A 17,830-nucleotide genomic window follows, 5' to 3' on the forward strand; every position below is an offset into this window, starting at 1 on the left:
AGTGCCCCCTATAGTAGTGCCCCGTATGCAGTGCCCCCAGTAGTAGTACCCTTTATGCAGTGCCTCCAGCAGTAGTGCCCCTTATGCAATGCCTCCAGTAGTAGTGCCCCTTATGCAATGCCTCCAGAAGTAGTGCCCCTTATGCAGTACCCACTGTAGTAGTGCCCCTTATCCAATGCCCCAGTAGTAGTGCCCCCCCAGTAGTGCACCTTATGCAGTTGTTAAATTGTTTTATTATATGCTTTTTAATATGTTTAACTTTTAATGGTTATTTATATTGAGTATACATTTATATACAGTACTGTATCCATTATCAGTGTCTCTATATATGTAAAGATATGTTACACATGGATTTAACTTTTCACCTTTGTAATTTTTAGCAGGCCATACAGTTAGAAAAAACTAATAACAATGTTGTCGCATTTTAAAATAGTTTCTCAACCTAAAATGTATCATGTATCTGTCTGTATGTACGTACATTGTGTTGGATGTATAGTACATAATTTCCTCCATCCTTGGCCACCTTTTGGTGCGATATGCTCCGCTGCCAGATTCAGATCCTGTCTCTCACCTCTCAAGTGAGTTAGTGTGTAAAGCATTAACCATACACTAGTGTCCATAAAATCTCCTTAGCTAGTGTGTATAGGGAAACACCAGGTTTTGGCTAAGTTTATTTAATTTGTATAATGCACATTGCAAAATCAGGACAGTAGAATAAGATATTGCACTTCATTTAGTATCATACTAAGGAGGAACAAAATAAATCATTTTGAAAACATTAGATTTTTGAAATAGGAGTCAGAATTTAGTTGTATTTCAAATGTCATGATATCTTAACAGCAAATACATTAATACATGTAAGTATAAACTATCTCTCTTCTGATGCTGGATAGTCATTATATAATAATATACAGCTGTGGAGCAACTGCTGATAAGCCGCCATACTTCATGGTATGTACCTTAGAAAGAATAGTTGGGACAATGATAATAAGTGATATACATTTGACGTTACTGTTTTATTATAGTTTTGACAGTAGCCTACATAGCAAAACAAGTATCACTAAAACAATTCTTCATTTTCCAATTTACAGTTGAACAATAGATACATTAAGCTCACAATCATTTCACACATATATAAATATATTTACACAAGGCATAAATCTGGGTCCCGCCTGCGGGACTTGTAGTTTATGTAAATAGGTAGGTGGTCAATTACATTTATTTCCATGTTGCTACAGCACATTTTGTTCCATGTTCTTGGCACGCTCAAACAGCTGCATAATCCTGGCAGCGGGTACACAACCCTCCCGTAATATACTGATGGTCCCTGAAAAGGAATAATGAGATATGTTAGTAAATAACATAAATAAATTAAGTGATGATGATCCAGTGTAAGTTACCAGACAGACTGAGATTTGGAAGAGTATTTTGTATTCATATGGTAGATATCATGCATTGAAATCATTGAAGTTGTTCTGCTGGTTTGCCTTGTTGATTTAATGCAGAAATATACAGTAAGCTGTAATACAGTTATGGGTTTTCAGAGAGGGTTTAAGATATTTGAAGGCTGTGAGAGATAAAAATATTTACCTTCATCTATTTTGGTGCAAATCACTACAGTTGATCCCACAAGCTCATTGGAATAACCGTCACACAGAATCGCATCCAGTTTATGGTTCAGACGTCTGTAAAAAAAAATGACATTTACAGTATTATAATTGAACTCTATTGAGGAAATATTGTTCTCTGCATTACACATGATACAATATAATGGTAGTCTCTCTTATCTCTAACTAATATACTGTAGGCATCACTGTAAGGGTCACTAAACTACCTGTGTTTAATTGTGCTTAGCACAAGCCAATATATATCTCTGACATCATTTTATGTTATCTGTATGGGCAAATTTCGGGCTTTGTGTCTGCCACGTCTTTGCAAGCGCTCTCACTCCCAAACTATTGTACAGTATTGTGAAAAGATTATCACACATTAGATTAACAAAACTCTGGGAGGAGATAAAAGTGGAACTGCAGTAATTGTTGAAGCCTTCAATAAGACTTATTATTATTATTATTATTATTATTATTATTATTATTATTATTATTATTATTATTATTATTATTATTATCATCATCGTTGACTTGTAATGTGCCACATCACCAGATAGTGTGGAAAACAGGGCACACTGTACATACATGTGGGACATATAAGGTAGGGGTGTGCACCGGCCACTTTTCGTGTTTTGTGTTTTGGTTTTGGATCTGGATCTTTCTTTGTGTTTTGGATCTGGATTGGTTTTGCCAAAACCACCCTTCCGTGTTTTGGGTTCTGTGTTTTGTGTTTTGGATCTGGACTTTTTCTTAAAAAATAAAAAAAAACGCTAAAATCACATAAAATGGGCCTTTTTTTGTTCCTACACTATTAATAACCCCAATAACATTAATTTCCACTCATTTCCACTCTATTCTGAACACCTCACACCTCACAATATTGTTTTTAGGCCAAAAGGTTGCACCGAGGTAGCTGGATGACTATGCTAAGCGACACAAGTGGGCGGCACAAACACGTGGCCAGTCTAGGAGTGACACTGCAGTGGCAGACAGGAAGCCAATCAGCGTTATGGTGCCCATTTGCATGTAGCACGAACCCGGGAGATCCGTGCTACATGCATCTGTGTGATTGGCACAGAGCAATGACAGGTCCGTGAGACCCGTCTGTGCTGCTGTGGTAAAAAAAAAAAAAAAACCTGTGTAAAAAAAGAAAAAAATGGCGTGCACCCCCCCAAAAAAGAGCAACCAGCCCCGGGCATTAGTAACCCAGTGCTGGGTGTGCTTAAATACAGGGGACAAACAACGTAGGGGTCCCATGTACTGAAGCACAACCAGCACCGGGCTAGTCAGAACCAGCGCTGGTTGCCAAAATACGGGGGACAAATGACGTAGGGGTCCCCCGTATTCTACGCAACCAGCTCTGGGCTCTGATCCGGTCCTGGTTCTGGAAATACAGGGGAAAAAAATTAGTAGGGTTCCCCTGTATGTTCCAGAACCAGCACTGGACTTTTTCTAGCGGGGGGCTGATGCCACAGCCAGGGGAGCCCTTTCACCGGGCCCCCCAGCCGCAGCATCAGCCCTGACCGCTAGTCAGCCCAGGCCGGGGATCCCTGGAGAGCTGGGGACCCCCCCAATAAAGGGGTCACCCTCTCCAGGGCACCCCAGGCCCAGGCTGATAGCCCGGGGCTATCCCCGTCACCCCTGGTGGCGGTGGGTAGCGGGTTGATTGTGTGGTGTGGTGTAAATAAAGAATATCAAACATTGTCTTTACAAGTAGAACTGCAAGTCCCAGCTAGCCTGCCCCGCATGCTGGTACTTGGAGAACCACAAGTACCAGCATGCAGGGCATTAAGGGCCCACTAGTACCTGTAGTTCACCTGTAAAAAAAATGTTAAAAAAAACACAGGACACACACACCGTGACAGTATAAGTTTATTAAACATACATACACACACACACATACATGTACACATACTCACCTATGTAACATCGTCCACTTGTCCGGTAAAGTATCCATAGGGGACCTGTGAAAAAAAACATACTCACCATCTCCTATGCGAGGTTCTGTCCTCTTCATTCCAAAGTAGGCATCCCCGGACTTGGCAAAAAAACAAAACGAAAACGCGATCCACGAACTTAGTACCGTTTTATAGAACGGTACTTCCCGAATGAGAGCTTAGCGGCGGGGTATCACCATGGAAACCCCGCTGCTAAGCGTTCATTGGCTGAGAGAGGTCATCTCCCGTCTCTCAGCCAATGAACGGCTCCCTCCATTGTAGTCAATGGTGGGAACCGCAGGGTAAACTTTAATAAAGACAAAGTTTGATATTCTTTATTTACACCACACCACACAATCAACCCGCCACCCACCGCCACCATGGGTGGCGGGGATAGCCCCGGGCTATCAGTCTGGGCCTGGGGTGCCCTGGAGAGGGTGACCCCTTTATTGGGGGGGTCCCCAGCTCTCCAGGGATCCCCGGCCTGGGCTGTCTAGCGGTCAGGGCTGATGCTGCGGCTGGGGGGCCCGGTGAAAGGGCTCCCCTGGCCCCCCGCTAGAAAAAGTCCAGTGCTGGTTCTGGAACATACAGGGGAACCCTACAAATTTTTTTCCCCTGTATTTCCAGAACCAGGACCGGATCAGAGCCCAGAGCTGGTTGCGCAGAATACGGGGGACCCCTACGTCGTTTGTCCCCCGTATTTTGGCAACCAGCGCTGGTTCTGACTAGCCCGGTGCTGGTTGTGCTTAAGTACAGGGGACCCCTACGTCGTTTGTCCCCTGTATTTAAGCACACCCAGCACTGGGTCACTAATGCCCGGGGCTGGTTGCTCTTTTTTGGGGGGGGGGGGCACGCCATTTTTTTTTTTTTTACACAGGTCTTTTTTTTTTTTTTACCACAGCAGCACAGACGGGTCTCACGGACCCGTCAGTGCTCTGTGTCAATGACACAGATGCAAGTAGCATGGATCTCCTGGTCCGTGCGTGCATCTGTGTCATTGAAATACACAGTAGCACAGACGGGTCTCACTGACCCATCTGTGCTCTGTGTCACTGTCAGTCACACAGATGCATGTAGCACGGATCTCACGAGTCCGTGCTACATGCAAATGAGCACCATAATGCTGATTGGCTGAGAGCCGTGACAGACGGCTCTGTCAGCCAATCAGCACTTTGCCCATTAAAGGCAAAGGCATTTTTTTTTAAATGGCCGCTCGAGGCAAAACCTCGAGATCCGACAGCAGATCTCGAGGTTTTGCCTCGGGAGAGGGATCCGGGGCAGACATGGAGATCCGAGCTTGGGCTCGGATCGCCCCGGATCCCCGAAGTTCGGGTGGGTTCGGTTCTCAGGGAACCGAACCCGCTCATCCCTAATATAAGGTAGACAAAAGCAATGTAAACGTGAAAACAAAGAGTAGGGAGGGCCCTGCACTGATGGGGCAAAAGGAGTGGGTCTGGCTCAGAGGGGAGATTTGTGAGGATATATCACTCTGAGTACTAGCACTATCTTTAAAACTAATGTCCTATAACAAGAATGTTGTTTTGTTATATTTTACATTCATCCCAAATATTTATATTAAACACATACAAAATAAACATACAAAATATAGAGTTTGTGTGTATGGATTGTGTGCATTGATTACCATTATGATTTTAGAGACCTTTATATTACATTTGTTTATAACTAATTTTTGTAAATTTCAATAAAATAAATATGTAAAAAGAAAAAGTAGGTTTAGAATCACTTTAAAAATCATATCATATCTTGCCAAATACAAGAAATAGACCAGAAATACCATGACATCTCATTACGGAGCTGTACATAGTACAGAACAAGTCAGCTCTGGAGAGTGCAATGTGGAGATGGTGTTACAGTCAGTGGGGGCGATTCAATTGTTTTTTATGGCGTGATAGTTAATGAGCGCCCAGTGTTGCAATTCAATTGTTGTGGGCGATCATTATTTATCGCCGTCTTCGCCCCGGGTTTAGCTGTGTAAAACGGCTAAACACGTCCAAAGTTCTGGTTAGGGCGCGCTAACTGCGGTTAGTGCGTCCTAACCAGGGGGTTTCTCACACATTTCTGCTCGCCCCCTACTGAGGCAAAACAAGAGAATTCCCTCCAGTGACTGAGATGATGGGAGTTGTAAGAAGAAAGAAGTGTCTCATTAAATGAAACTAAACATTACAATATGTAACAATATGTGATGGGAGGCTATTCTTAGAAAGAGCTGGTATGAACAAGTGCAGACAGTATCTACTGCCAGAAAGATGCAAAGTAGATGAATGATTTATTATTAGAATTATTATTAAAACATTTCTTCTAATTTATTTTGCTATGAAAGGCTGGTTGATTTTGAGACAATATTTCTCTCCACTTTACTCTCTCCAAAGCTTTGTACATCTATCCCTGTATACGTTACTTACGTTATCACGTGGTCATGGTGAGTACTATCGCTTTCTCCACTTGGATTGGCAGAGGTGATTGCTAAAGGTCCTGTCATGTCAGTAAGATGGGCTGTGACAGAGTGATCAGGAACTCTGATCATAATGGAGTCTTGGGTTCCAACATATTCATAGGCAGGCCCCACACCTAGAACACAAAGAAAACCTGGTAAAGCCATTGTTAACGTTTTACCATTAAAACTTTGTATGAAGAGTAGACTTCTCTCTGGAGTATGGACATAGCCTTCTGAAACCATTGTATTGTATTCATGTAACGATTAGTCCATTTCATTTCTAATTACATTAGCAAAATGTCTACCATCATTCTCTTCACAGTATTACTGTGAAATGTGACTGTCAAATTACTTAGAGAAATTATGTTTTGTTTCTGCTCTCCCAGGGTGTGACAAGCAGCATTTTAAGGATTTCTAACTAAGGGCCTGATTCAGCAAGGAACACAGTTGCTAATTCGCACGCAATCAGCCGATTGTTGTGTTCTGCGCATGCATTGCAGTGTGTGCAGCAAACCGGCCACTGCAATCGGGACTGTGATCGTAGAGACTATGCAGACTCATCGCAGAGTGATTGACAGGAAGTGCCGTTTGTGGGTGGTGATGGGGGGGTGGTCGGGGAAATGCAGGCGTTCCAATGCGTTTGAATGCTGTTGCAGGGGTGTGCATAAATTATCAACTGTGATTCCCTATGCAGCCTGAGGCCGGATAGCGTGCGCTGAAGTTAGCAATTTCTGAGTAAGGTCAGGGCTTGTGCAAGTGTGCATGAGGCTGCGATAGTACTCAATTGTACCGATGTTTTCGCAGTCTTGCTAAACATTACGGATGTGTGTAAGGTAAAGTGGGCGTCCTTATGTAGTGCAGTGGTGGCATTGCGATTGCAGTGGATTAGCATACTATCGCAGTTGAACTGCGTGCGGAATCGCTATTGCATTCACATTGCGTTTCATGGTGAATCAGGCCCTAAATGCAAAATATCAGATTCATTCACAAATTTCAATGAGGTAAAATGAGGCTTAATTTGATAAATAAAAGCATAATGAGACAGGGAGGGAAGGGGCAGGAGGGAGGGATAAATATAATGGACAAACCTGGAAAAGTGTAATGTAGCTTCTCTAATTCTTGATAAATCTCAACACTTAAATATGTGTAAAATATACATTCATAATTCAAAATGGACATACTAATTATAACCTCCTCTTGTTCTCAAAATGTATTAAGGCAATAAGGTGCGTCAAAATGGAGTTCAAAGTACTTAGGCCAGCGTGGTGACTTAGAAGAGGGCCTTGGCCCGCTGGAGGTGCAGCCATGTTTCCAAGAGGTGTTTACTAAGCCACCTTCAGTGTCAGCAGAGGGTGTCCTATGTTCACAATGAGGCATAGCCATGTCCCCGAATGTTTGATCTCCCCCTATATTATCAGGGCCTGACCTTTCTCACGACAGCAAGATATATAATACTTGTTGCAATGTACTAAATAAATAATATAGTATATTTGAAATTGTAATGTCCTAAAGCCCGTCTATACTGTACCATGTAAGAAGTGGTGAGGTGCACCTACCTGCAGCAATGTGTCCTTGGATATTATATTGTTCTTATGCTTGTTATGTCTCTGATGCATAATAAGTGATAGTATAGCAGTGTACTACATACATTACTTACCTAATCTTTTAAGCCATTCACCCTTCTTCACAATGCAGCTTATTCCTCCAGGATAGACTGAGTCCATGAACCTCCACAACAGAGGACTGAAAGGAGGATTTATTACCCGCAGCTGCTCCAAGTTAGAAATACAGATGCAGATGGGTTTCTCTGATGGTCGTTCCTGCAGCACAAGAGGTACATAACAATATTATAAATGCAGTAAATCTATCATGCCGGTCGTTGTTATTTCTACTAACTCCATGTACAATTCAATACAGATTAAAAAACGGAAACAAAACAACATTTATTTTGATATTTCATATACTTTCCTTAATAAATTCCATATATTTTCTAAAATAAAAGAGGTAACCCAAATCTTATATTTTTTCAATTACAGATATTTCAGGAGTGAACTTTAAATTCCTCACTGTCCTATGCTCAGAGAGAGCAGCTAATCTCTCTGCTTCCACTAGCAGGCAAAGAGTTCTTAGGGGTATATTTACTATATTTGTGCAATTTTGTTCCCTCAGATTGGGCTGTTACACAATTTCTGGTGACTCTTAGGGGTATATTTACTAAAGTCCGGGTTTTTAGAAGTGGAGTTGTTGCCCATAGCAAGCAACCAATCAGATTCTACATTTCATTCATCTAGCACCTTCTAGAAGATAATACCTAGAATCTGATTGGTTGCTATGGGCTTGGTTGCTATCTCCACTTCTAAAAACCCTCACCAGAAATTGGGTAACAGCCCAATCTGAGGGAACAAAATTGCACAAATGTAGGAAATATACATCGTTTCAGAGGTGCAGCTAGAATATACTGGGCCATGTGACAAAATTATAAAAGGGTGTCTGCCACAGCTCTGATTACTGCATCTGGATTTCTATGTGTTACATTTCTTTTAAGTACTTGTCAAATTCAATTTCCACTTGTATAAATAAAGATATAGATAGGCTGACACAATATTCTCCTGAGCACCACATTACATGCCATCACATCATTACATCCGTGTAGTTTCAATTTATTAGCATTTTCATTTCCTGGGTGGCACAGATAAATCTAGCATAGAACATGTTAGTCTCACCTTTATAGTATAAATCCTCTTGATGGCTTCTGGGTGTTTGCAAGAAGCAGCCAGTGCATAGACTGTGTCTGTGGGAATTCCACACACACCTCCACTCTCCAGTATTTTCACTATCGTTCTCAAACCGCTTGTACGTCGAGACTCAGGAAGGAGACATGAGCTGGAGACTTCTTCCTTCTCTGGCTCCACCTTCTATGGTGAAAGTGATCACAAATTAAATTATATTCTTCTGTACTTGCTGATTCTTAAGATGTTAATGTAATATTGAGCAGTCTGTTTATGTGTACTGATTCTTATATACACTGGATGTGACAAGTGCATTGACTGTGTTGTGATAACTGCAAACTGAAAACATCTTGATGTACTGTACAGCACCAGTAGGTCATATGTAACGTTCCACCTATTGTAGACCTCTAAGACCAAGAATTTCATGGCGGCCAGAGGCTGTCAAGGGATGCTGGGACTTGTAGCTCCACAAAGCTTACGAGTCATTATTATATGAGTTTCTGTATACAGTTGAAGATTTAGATTATTTATTTTAGATATTTGTCTGTAAATAGTTGTATTATTAAAGCTATATATATATATATTTACTTTACCTTGAACACTGAAGGCCCCAGTGGGATTAGCTCTTTGTTGAACAAACAGTTTGTCAGCGATGCCAATAAGCCATAGAGACAAATGATGCTAAAGATGGACAGCACCGTTACTAGAGAAGGAGTAAATGAATAGGTAAGGCCATTTATTTTGTATAAAAAATCAACATTAAATAAAGCCTCTTTATAGACAATTATTTTTATTTGTAGACTGTGGTAACACTACCATTATGCAAACTTAGGGCACCAGTACTTAAGTGGAGCCTAAAACATTGAATGATTTACAAGTGACTGACAGATTAGATACAGCAGACTGGATACAATCACATGTCACTGTCTGAATTTATTGATAATCGATAATACAATGGGCAATACTGAAACATGTTAATCTAAAGTGATCTAAGTTCTTATGAGTGTGTCTTTTGAGTTCTAAGTACACATCAAAAGTTTAGCCTAACTGTAATGTGTGAAGCAATTGTTTTCATGTGATCATTTAAAAAAAAAAAAAAATTATTTGAAAATGTATCTAATCATATATAAAGCCAAATTCTAATATGTGGAAATTGTTGTGCATAACCTAAGAGCTCCACATTACACTAGTCTAGTATCCAAGTACAGCGAGTCATGAGTCCCAGGGGCAATGTGGGACACATACAGAGGAACCAAGGACTCCTGAGACTCCTAGACAGGAATGCAAAAACAAGACCGTTCTGCTGAAATCTGGATGGCTGAGAGCTACATGATTGCACCACACTGGCATAATGTGCTCACGTGCAACATTTTGGAATTTATACTTCAAATGTTGACAATTATTATTAGTCCATGGAAATACTCAACACTTACTTTCAAGTTCAAGAGGAAGTCTTTCCAATGTGAAGAGAAGAAAACTGACAATCACGGCCTCCATTATAAGGGTTAGAAGCAGCAGGACTGTATTAGCATAAGTGGCTGGATAAAGTGAAAAATAAAACCTTCAAATTTGGTTGTTATGGAGACAGGCTAATATGATGGTCATTAAAACTGAAACACAAATTGTTTTTCATAGAGAAGCTATTTATAGTATTTATATTATATTTGCCTCCTCTGCTCAACTCTTCGGGCAACAGAAAACTTTCTCACATTCTACCCGTCCCCTTTCCCTAGTGAAGTGGTTGGAGTGGGTGTTTGATGACATGATACACTACAAATCGCAACATAAAGGCCCCTCCCCAGCATCATGATGACAAGACACACAGTATTATGGCTTGGGGCAAAGTTAGAATCACTGAAATCATGTTGCTATGCCCCTTCACAAGTTGCCACTAGGACCTCCCAGAGTTGAAATCCAAAAAGTCTGAAGACACTGACTGCAATGAACTCCCATGGACAGGAAGTCTGCGGTGTGCAGTAAAATATCTCCCTCCACCATCCAAGCTTTGCCTGAAAATATATTCTGCTTAGTCCTAAACTTATCCCCAATTTACAATTTTGCAGATGCAAATGATATTTAAATTGTACTTACCAAAGGCAACTAAAAATATGTTGACTATCAAAAAAGCGATTGCACCAACTGTGAATCCTCCATCATTATTTGTAGCGATTCCTAGCAAAGAACCTAGGGGAAATATTATAAAGTAGTCTTCATAATTGACAGAGAAATATAATTTTAGTAAGTCCTTGCCAGTGTTATCTGTATTCTACTCATAAATACTACATGAATTCCAGTAAACTGCTTTTTTCAATTTTTCAACAAATTTACAGTGAAATGTAAAAACCAAGATGATATTTTCATTCTGAATTCAATATGGAAAAGCAATTTGATGTAAGTGCTTAATTCTCCATAGGAAGTTGATAAACTGGCTACTATGGATGAGGAACTCTTTATCAATCATACAGTACTTACAGGAACTGATTTTATAGTATAATTGCAGCATACTGTATAAATATTATAGTATTTATTCATTACACCATGGTCTGTTTATATATAGAAGAACAGTCTAATCCAGGAGTGGGCAATAAGCGGCCTCTAGCTGTTGCTGAACTACAATTACCAGCATGCCTTCCGACAGTTTTAGCATGGCCAAAATAGCAAAACTGTGGTAAGGCATGCTGGGATGTGTAGTTCTACAACAGTTGGGAGGCAGCTTATTGCCCACCCCTAGTCTAATCTGATTACATTGACAAAGCAATGTCTAATTGTGCCTGTACTTATAGACTTCTTACCTGCAAAACGCAGCCATACCCATGTAGCCCAGATAGCCGCATAACAAAATGGCAGAATTGAGCCAAATCTTCGACCTCCTTTGACATCAATTCTACAGACGTATAGTTGCATAATAGCACCAGGTATAAGCACCCAAGGAATAGACAAATGTGCTTGGATTGTATTGTCCAATGAACTCTGGATAGCAGCCAGTGCTGCTAATCCATTGCAGATGTAGAATAGGGGATCTGAGGAGCGGGAGCTGAGATTTTCCTTGATGTCCAATTCCTGTCCAGACTTTTGCAGGCTTCGTCTGCCCCATAACAAGGCATCCTGAAACTTGGCACTTGAGATCACTATGTTCCCAATGGGTATTAGTACTTTCTCTGCAATTGAATTAACAAGACTGGCAAATGTTGTGTAAAGGGAAACTACAGTAAATATGCTGCAAGTCACTCCAAAGAATATGTAAGCAGCAGTGCTTGGTATCTGCTGGATTGTGGATATAGTAATGAGGGCAAATGCAGTATTGTTAATGACTTCTAGAATGTCTTTATTTAATGATAAAAAGCAGAACACACATGCCACAGCCAAAAAGAACCAGTCACCAACCATCAGGTGTCTGCTGTAGGAGACGTTTCCGGGTGTGAGAATAACTGTAACGGTAAACTCTTCCCATGCCTTGACCAGCCAGAAGGTTCCGTGGAACGCAAATTTTGTGGCATGGTAAACGTCATCCCGTAGATAACTGTAGTAGCTAGAACACAATTGAGATATAACATTGATGCTGATCCATATGGAACCTACATAGAATATTTTCATGTATCCAAAGCAGTAGAAAGCCATAATGAAAGGAGAAATGGTGTCACACAGGTAACCCAGTGCCATGGGTTCAGCATACTTTGTATTTTTTTTCTTCTCTTCTCCGGTAGTCTTTGAAGAGTTGCGATTGGCAGAACCCAGTAGCAGGACATTGAAAAGAGAGTTACCAAAGCCTGGAAGAACATATTTCTGAGTGATGCCTTTCAGTAGAAGAGCTCCTGCACCATAAAGTCCGCACAACACTATTATTAACTCCAGGACACCAGAGACTACCAGGGCCCATCGACCAAACAGCCCTATTGCCTCAAAGATTAGAGTTAGTGTTAGGGCCCCAAATACAAAAGGCATTATATAGTTGACCGTTGCTGAGCAGAAAGCCAGGATGAATGCAATGAAAATATAAGCTACCAGCCCGGCCACTGCACCCTCATTAACTGGAATCTGAGGAAGGGCTGGCACAGCTGAGCTATTTTGGGAAACTGATTCTGAGCCCACAATGATACGAGTCGCACCATAGCTGCTCCACAGAGCAGAGAAGGCCAGGAATGAGGTGCCACTTAGATGGTCATACTTTCGAAAGGACAGAAATCCAGCAATGAGCTGAGTTACACCTCCAATTAGAATCAGATGAACACCTGCAATGTTTAAATGAGAAAATAAATAACATTATATTAAATACCTACAGCTATCTTAAGCCTTTCTTACTTAACTAAGGAATTTTTATTGAAGCTGCAGCAGTATTATTGATCATGAAAACATAATACACCATATTTTTATTCAAAAGTCTGCACTTTATCTGCTTTATTTCAGTGCCAGTTTTATCACTTGGATATGATTATAGTGACACTGTAAATATTATACTATCTGGATGTGGAAGATGTCTATAGTGTACCCACATGAAATGTGGCCCAGTCTATCTAAGCTTAAAAGTCTCTAAACAATGATACAAAGTATAGATGCTCAAACTTTTTAGGCCAGTTTAAAATTTGATTGAAAGCTGCCCAGAAATTCAAGTTTGGTTTGACCATTATGATTTTTTTTCTTAAACTGTTTGAGTTCAGAGTTTGTGTTCCCAGCTGGCAGGTTAAACACATTAAACAAATTGTAAAATCTTTCATGTTTAAACTTACATAGTTACATTTTATGATCCATTTGCAAAAAAAAATAATTTTGAGCCGCAAAAATTATTCAAACCAACTCAAACATGTTGAACCTATTCTCCTTGCTCAAATCTTAGCTCAAATGTAAGCATTTAATCTAATTAATTTTAATTTCTTTTTGTACATTTGAAGTGGTTTAACAACCAATTTGAAACAGTTTTAAACATCTCCACTGATGGGTTTAGAGCTCGCTTTAATGTGGTAAAATAAGGGCCAAACTGTAAATTCTTCTTGTGTCTGTTCTAAAGACAATGGACATGGTCACTTCTTTACTGAGCATACTGAACTGATGATACTATGAAATTAATCAGTTCTGCAATAAAAGTTAAACTGTGTACACACTAAACAATGTGTTTACCAGCGATGTCGCTGACGATCCCAGGGCCAACATATCGGGCGGTCCGTACACACACTGGGCGATCTGGTGCCCAACCGCCCGATATGCCGCCTTCTCCATATAGAGCTGCATGGGATCGTCAGCAGCATCACCTGATCTTACTTGCTGCACATAAGATCAGGCGATGAGGTTGACAACCCCACGGGAGCGCGCACTGCACGATATAGGGAATACATACTACAGATATTTTAATGATTTGTCTTTCCTGTGTGTCGGAATCGGCCAAATCGTTAAAGATATCGTGTAGTGTGTAGGGTCTTTAGTGTATGGGAATTCCTTTATTCATTAGCTGGTAATTAGTACATCCACAACAGACTGTGCCCATGATGATATCCTTGTCCTTTACTATATAGGCTGAGCTACATCAGGAGACATAGTTAATAGGTCTCTCCATACAATACACCGTACTTAAAATAAATATTATAATAGTACTTTTACAAAATAATAAAGTAGCCTAGAAGGACTCTACTCACTATAAGAGACAGCCAAATACAAGAGACATAAAATTCTATATTACTGTAGGAAAACACAGAAATAAAACAAAATGAATCTTACCTGCGAGAATGTTTTCCACTCCTCCAGCAGTGATAGAGGTATTAAACAGAGAGAAGTTTTGCATACAAACGAGGAAAGCACTGACGGCATTTGCAAGAAGCCCCAGCACGGCAGGTTCACTGTAAAACACTGCAGGAAATCCCTCCATGGTAATGTGCTCTATAGAAATGACTTGCTGAAAACTACTCTTCTCCAATATATGTATTCATCCAAATATGTACTCTCATAAAATGTCCTGGAAAAAAAAGTTTTGATCCATCATTTTATCCATAAGTCAGCATTAAATATTAGCTTTTGTATAGAAATGTGTTTATGTGCAAGCAATCATGAATAAATACTGTATCAGTAATCTGTCACAGCATAGGTATCCATGGAATCACACTGGAGCAATGGGCATTCGAATTCTCTTGAACGGGGATTGCCCATACACACTTGAACGAGTTAATGAACTACGGAACAATCAATGTTCCGTCCTTTAGTAACATACCAGGTTTGATGTGCAGCACATTGGCCGTACACACTGAGCGATGTAGGCGATTTACTGTTATGGAATGGCAATTCGGCCCATTGTCGCTCCAATGTGTACCCAGCTTTAGAGACTGACAGCAGTCGTCACTATTCTGTGTGACTAATTAATAAATAAATGAAGGTTCTTATATCTATTCTATGTTTGCTGGTCACCTTTTTATAGCAGTACTTTGTGAGCAGTTATTATTGTTAGTGATCAATGGGGGTCATTCATACCCGCTCGCGAGCGCAGGACACTCGCAAGCGGGTCGATATTCCCCCACTGTGCATGCGCACGATGGAGGGAGCTCCGTCGTGCGCATGCGCGAGACCCGGCGAGCGACGGGCTCTCCCTCGCTCCGAGTCTCGCACCAAAGGGGGTGTGCTGTCGATGTTGATTGACAGCACGCCCCCTTTGGTGGGCGTGCGGGGGCGTGCCTGCCAGACGAAGGCGTTCCCATGGGAACGCCTACCGTCTGAAGCCGGCCCCACTGACATCACTAGTGATGTCAGTGGGAGTGATTTTGGCTCTGATAGAGCCAAAATCACTCCAGGGCTTGCGGCAGCGAGACCCTACCGCAGGGTCTCTGTCGCAAGCCCGATGGTCGCGATGGTCAAGACCATCGCGACCATCATCATGGACGCTCGCATATGCTGTGGGTGGTCACCCACAGCTATGCGAACGGCCAGGAGGCCGCTCCATATTCATGGAGGAGGGCACTGATTCAGAGCGAGCGCTCTGGTCAGAGCATTCGGCTCTGAATTAGGCCCAATGTTTTTTATAGCTATTTATCATATACAGCCTCCAGCCACATACGTTAGCAGCCATTAATTACATTTATTTATCTTGGCTAGTATTCTCATGTATATTTCAGTTTTATGAATTCACTTCTCCTTTTATCTTCTTCTATAACTGAACATGAAAAGTAGAACATAACCTGTGAGAAAATCCAGGACAATTTGGAAATATGTGTGATATTCCAAACAGTTATTTTACTTTAGCTTTCAGTTACATGATTTGGTTTTAAATGAATTGCCGAAGCCATTGCCTGCACTGTGCACCAGAAAAAGCAAATATCCACACAGGGCCATAGAAAGAAACAGTGAAATTATTTCCTCTTAATTTGCTAGTTGAATATAGAAAATGCAATTGTACAATAAAGGTATAATAAAGGTCTTGATAAGGAGATAGTAAACTTAATTACATATTTTTGAATTATTTACACTGAAATAGCAGAATTACTTTTTCACTTGCTTTACCTACAGTACATTTCTTTATTCTCATCTGAGAAAAACAGGACCATTTAAATGACACCTACATTGCCCTAAAAGTAGCCCAATATCATAGGTCTAAATCTACGTTAAGTTGTAACCTAAACAGAAATATACCTAAACTTAACTGAAGCTGTAGACCTTTCTGGGACCCTAATGGGGAAAATAATATCACACTTGCCTTAGACCCATGAAAGTATTGGAGGGGCCTTGATCACAAGTGCATCACTGTCATGTCACACTGGGCCTGATACAGAGATGTACAGTATGCTAATTTAGCCGCCACTGCGTATTTGCATGCAGCCGTTATACCAACTTATGCAAAAGCCACAAGAGGAGTCTTAAGTAAAAAGACAGCGACCGCTGTGTCCGAAGACGCAGTATTAGATCAAATGCGTGAACATCGGTCATCTGGTTACTCAGGATGTCCAGCAAAATCACATTGCCGGAGCCCAGTGAAGCCGCGTCTATGGATGCAGCCACTGGCTTTGGCACGAAGAGAAAAAGGCGGCGACACGCACCTGTTTTCTGGAACGCTCCCCATCAACAACACCAAACGCCAGCAGCAAATCAATCATGCTGCGGCTTTAGGGGCACTGCGACCAACATCGAAGGACCAGATCTCAGCGCAGATCATTAACAGCTACATAAATATCGGATTCCTGTAAATCTCTGAATCAGGCCCACTGTCTGAAAATGAGGCACAGTATTTGGTTTCTCCCACACTATACATGCTCTTTGTCATTATTACTGGTAATTAGAGATAAAAACAGTCCCCAAATCATAAAACATACCAAGTCACACAAACTATTTATCAGGAAACATTGCAGTAATATAAATTGAAAATTCTACATATATACATAACAATGACAAAAATCCTACCTTAAAATGCAAGATGCAGAAATGTATATAAGACCTGTTTTTCAGGGAACAGCTGCTCGGATCTCTGTAGCAGCATCCACTGCTTGCTGTGATTGTGCTCTGAGAGACAGGTTTTATAGTATCTGCCACCTCTAAGGGTGGAGACTTTCTTAAGTCTTTAGAATTTCCAAAGTGTTTTTGTTTCCTGTTACAGATAACCTTACTCAGTGATATATAGTATTTCCAGTGACTTCCTCATACTGTGTGACTATGATAATGTATGATATCACCGATATCAGGAGTTATTTATAATTTTATAGTTCTATTCTGGGAGGGACAACAATTACCTGAGTCAATGATGGCTTTATTTTTAATATCAAACTTTTTCTTTAATTTCCTAACCTAATTTCCTAGCCTAAAATGTTTAATGTTGCATAAATAAACCTTGTTAGAAATCACAACTACCATGTAACATAGAAACAATAATTAGAACATTAAATTAATATCTGCAGAATTAGAAGTATTAAGACAAAATGTTGTTCCTTGTTCCCTGTCTATTATACTCAGTGCTTTTCTTGTGGTGGTACTCATGGGTATGCAATACACATGGGTACGCAGTACCAGCACCTTTTTCTGGGGGATCGGTATGCAATACCATCGGAGGCATGTCCGGTGGTTCTAATCCCGATGCCGGAAGACCGGCACCAGTGAAGATCCCGACAGCTGTTTTGGTAAGTGCTAACTAACCCCCTC

The 17,830-nt window shown here is 40.8% G+C and overlaps 1 protein-coding gene across 2 annotated transcripts; it reads right to left on the bottom strand.

Annotated features, from left to right (window-relative positions):
* Positions 1 to 641: 641 nt before the first annotated feature.
* On the bottom strand, positions 642 to 17,179 carry LOC148508641 (uncharacterized). 2 transcript variants are annotated; one of them, XM_088444254.1, is made up of 11 exons: positions 17,099 to 17,179; positions 14,438 to 14,672; positions 11,524 to 12,960; positions 10,823 to 10,915; positions 10,165 to 10,269; positions 9,325 to 9,434; positions 8,726 to 8,917; positions 7,660 to 7,822; positions 5,971 to 6,136; positions 1,591 to 1,685; positions 642 to 1,327 (listed from the first exon to the last, which is right to left on the bottom strand). In XM_088444254.1, the coding sequence occupies exons 2-11, from the start codon at positions 14,583 to 14,585 to the stop codon at positions 1,233 to 1,235; spliced, it is 2,604 nt and encodes an 867-aa protein (XP_088300380.1). In that variant the 5' UTR covers positions 14,586 to 14,672; positions 17,099 to 17,179; the 3' UTR covers positions 642 to 1,232. The 2 variants fall into 2 exon arrangements, with proteins under 2 accessions (XP_088300380.1, XP_088300381.1); XM_088444255.1 differs by lacking the exon at positions 17,099 to 17,179 and adding an exon at positions 15,119 to 15,144.
* Between the last annotated feature and the right edge of the window lie 651 nt (positions 17,180 to 17,830).

Source organism: Taudactylus pleione, unplaced genomic scaffold (assembly GCF_031769625.1).
Source record: "Taudactylus pleione unplaced genomic scaffold, aTauple2 ptg000352l, whole genome shotgun sequence".
Lineage (NCBI taxonomy): Eukaryota > Metazoa > Chordata > Amphibia > Anura > Myobatrachidae > Taudactylus > Taudactylus pleione.

Excerpts from the sequence above, each read along its gene's own strand:
- LOC148508641 (XM_088444254.1), bottom strand. The coding sequence starts at position 14,585 with ATGGAGGGATTTCCTGCAGTGTTTTACAGTGAACCTGCCGTGCTGGGG. Across the intron at positions 9,435-10,164 it reads ACTTCCTCTTGAACTTGAAA|TAACGGTGCTGTCCATCTTT; the intron begins GTAAGTGTTGAG and ends CTCCTTCTCTAG. Across the intron at positions 7,823-8,725 it reads AGAGGATTTATACTATAAAG|GAACGACCATCAGAGAAACC; the intron begins GTGAGACTAACA and ends CTTGTGCTGCAG.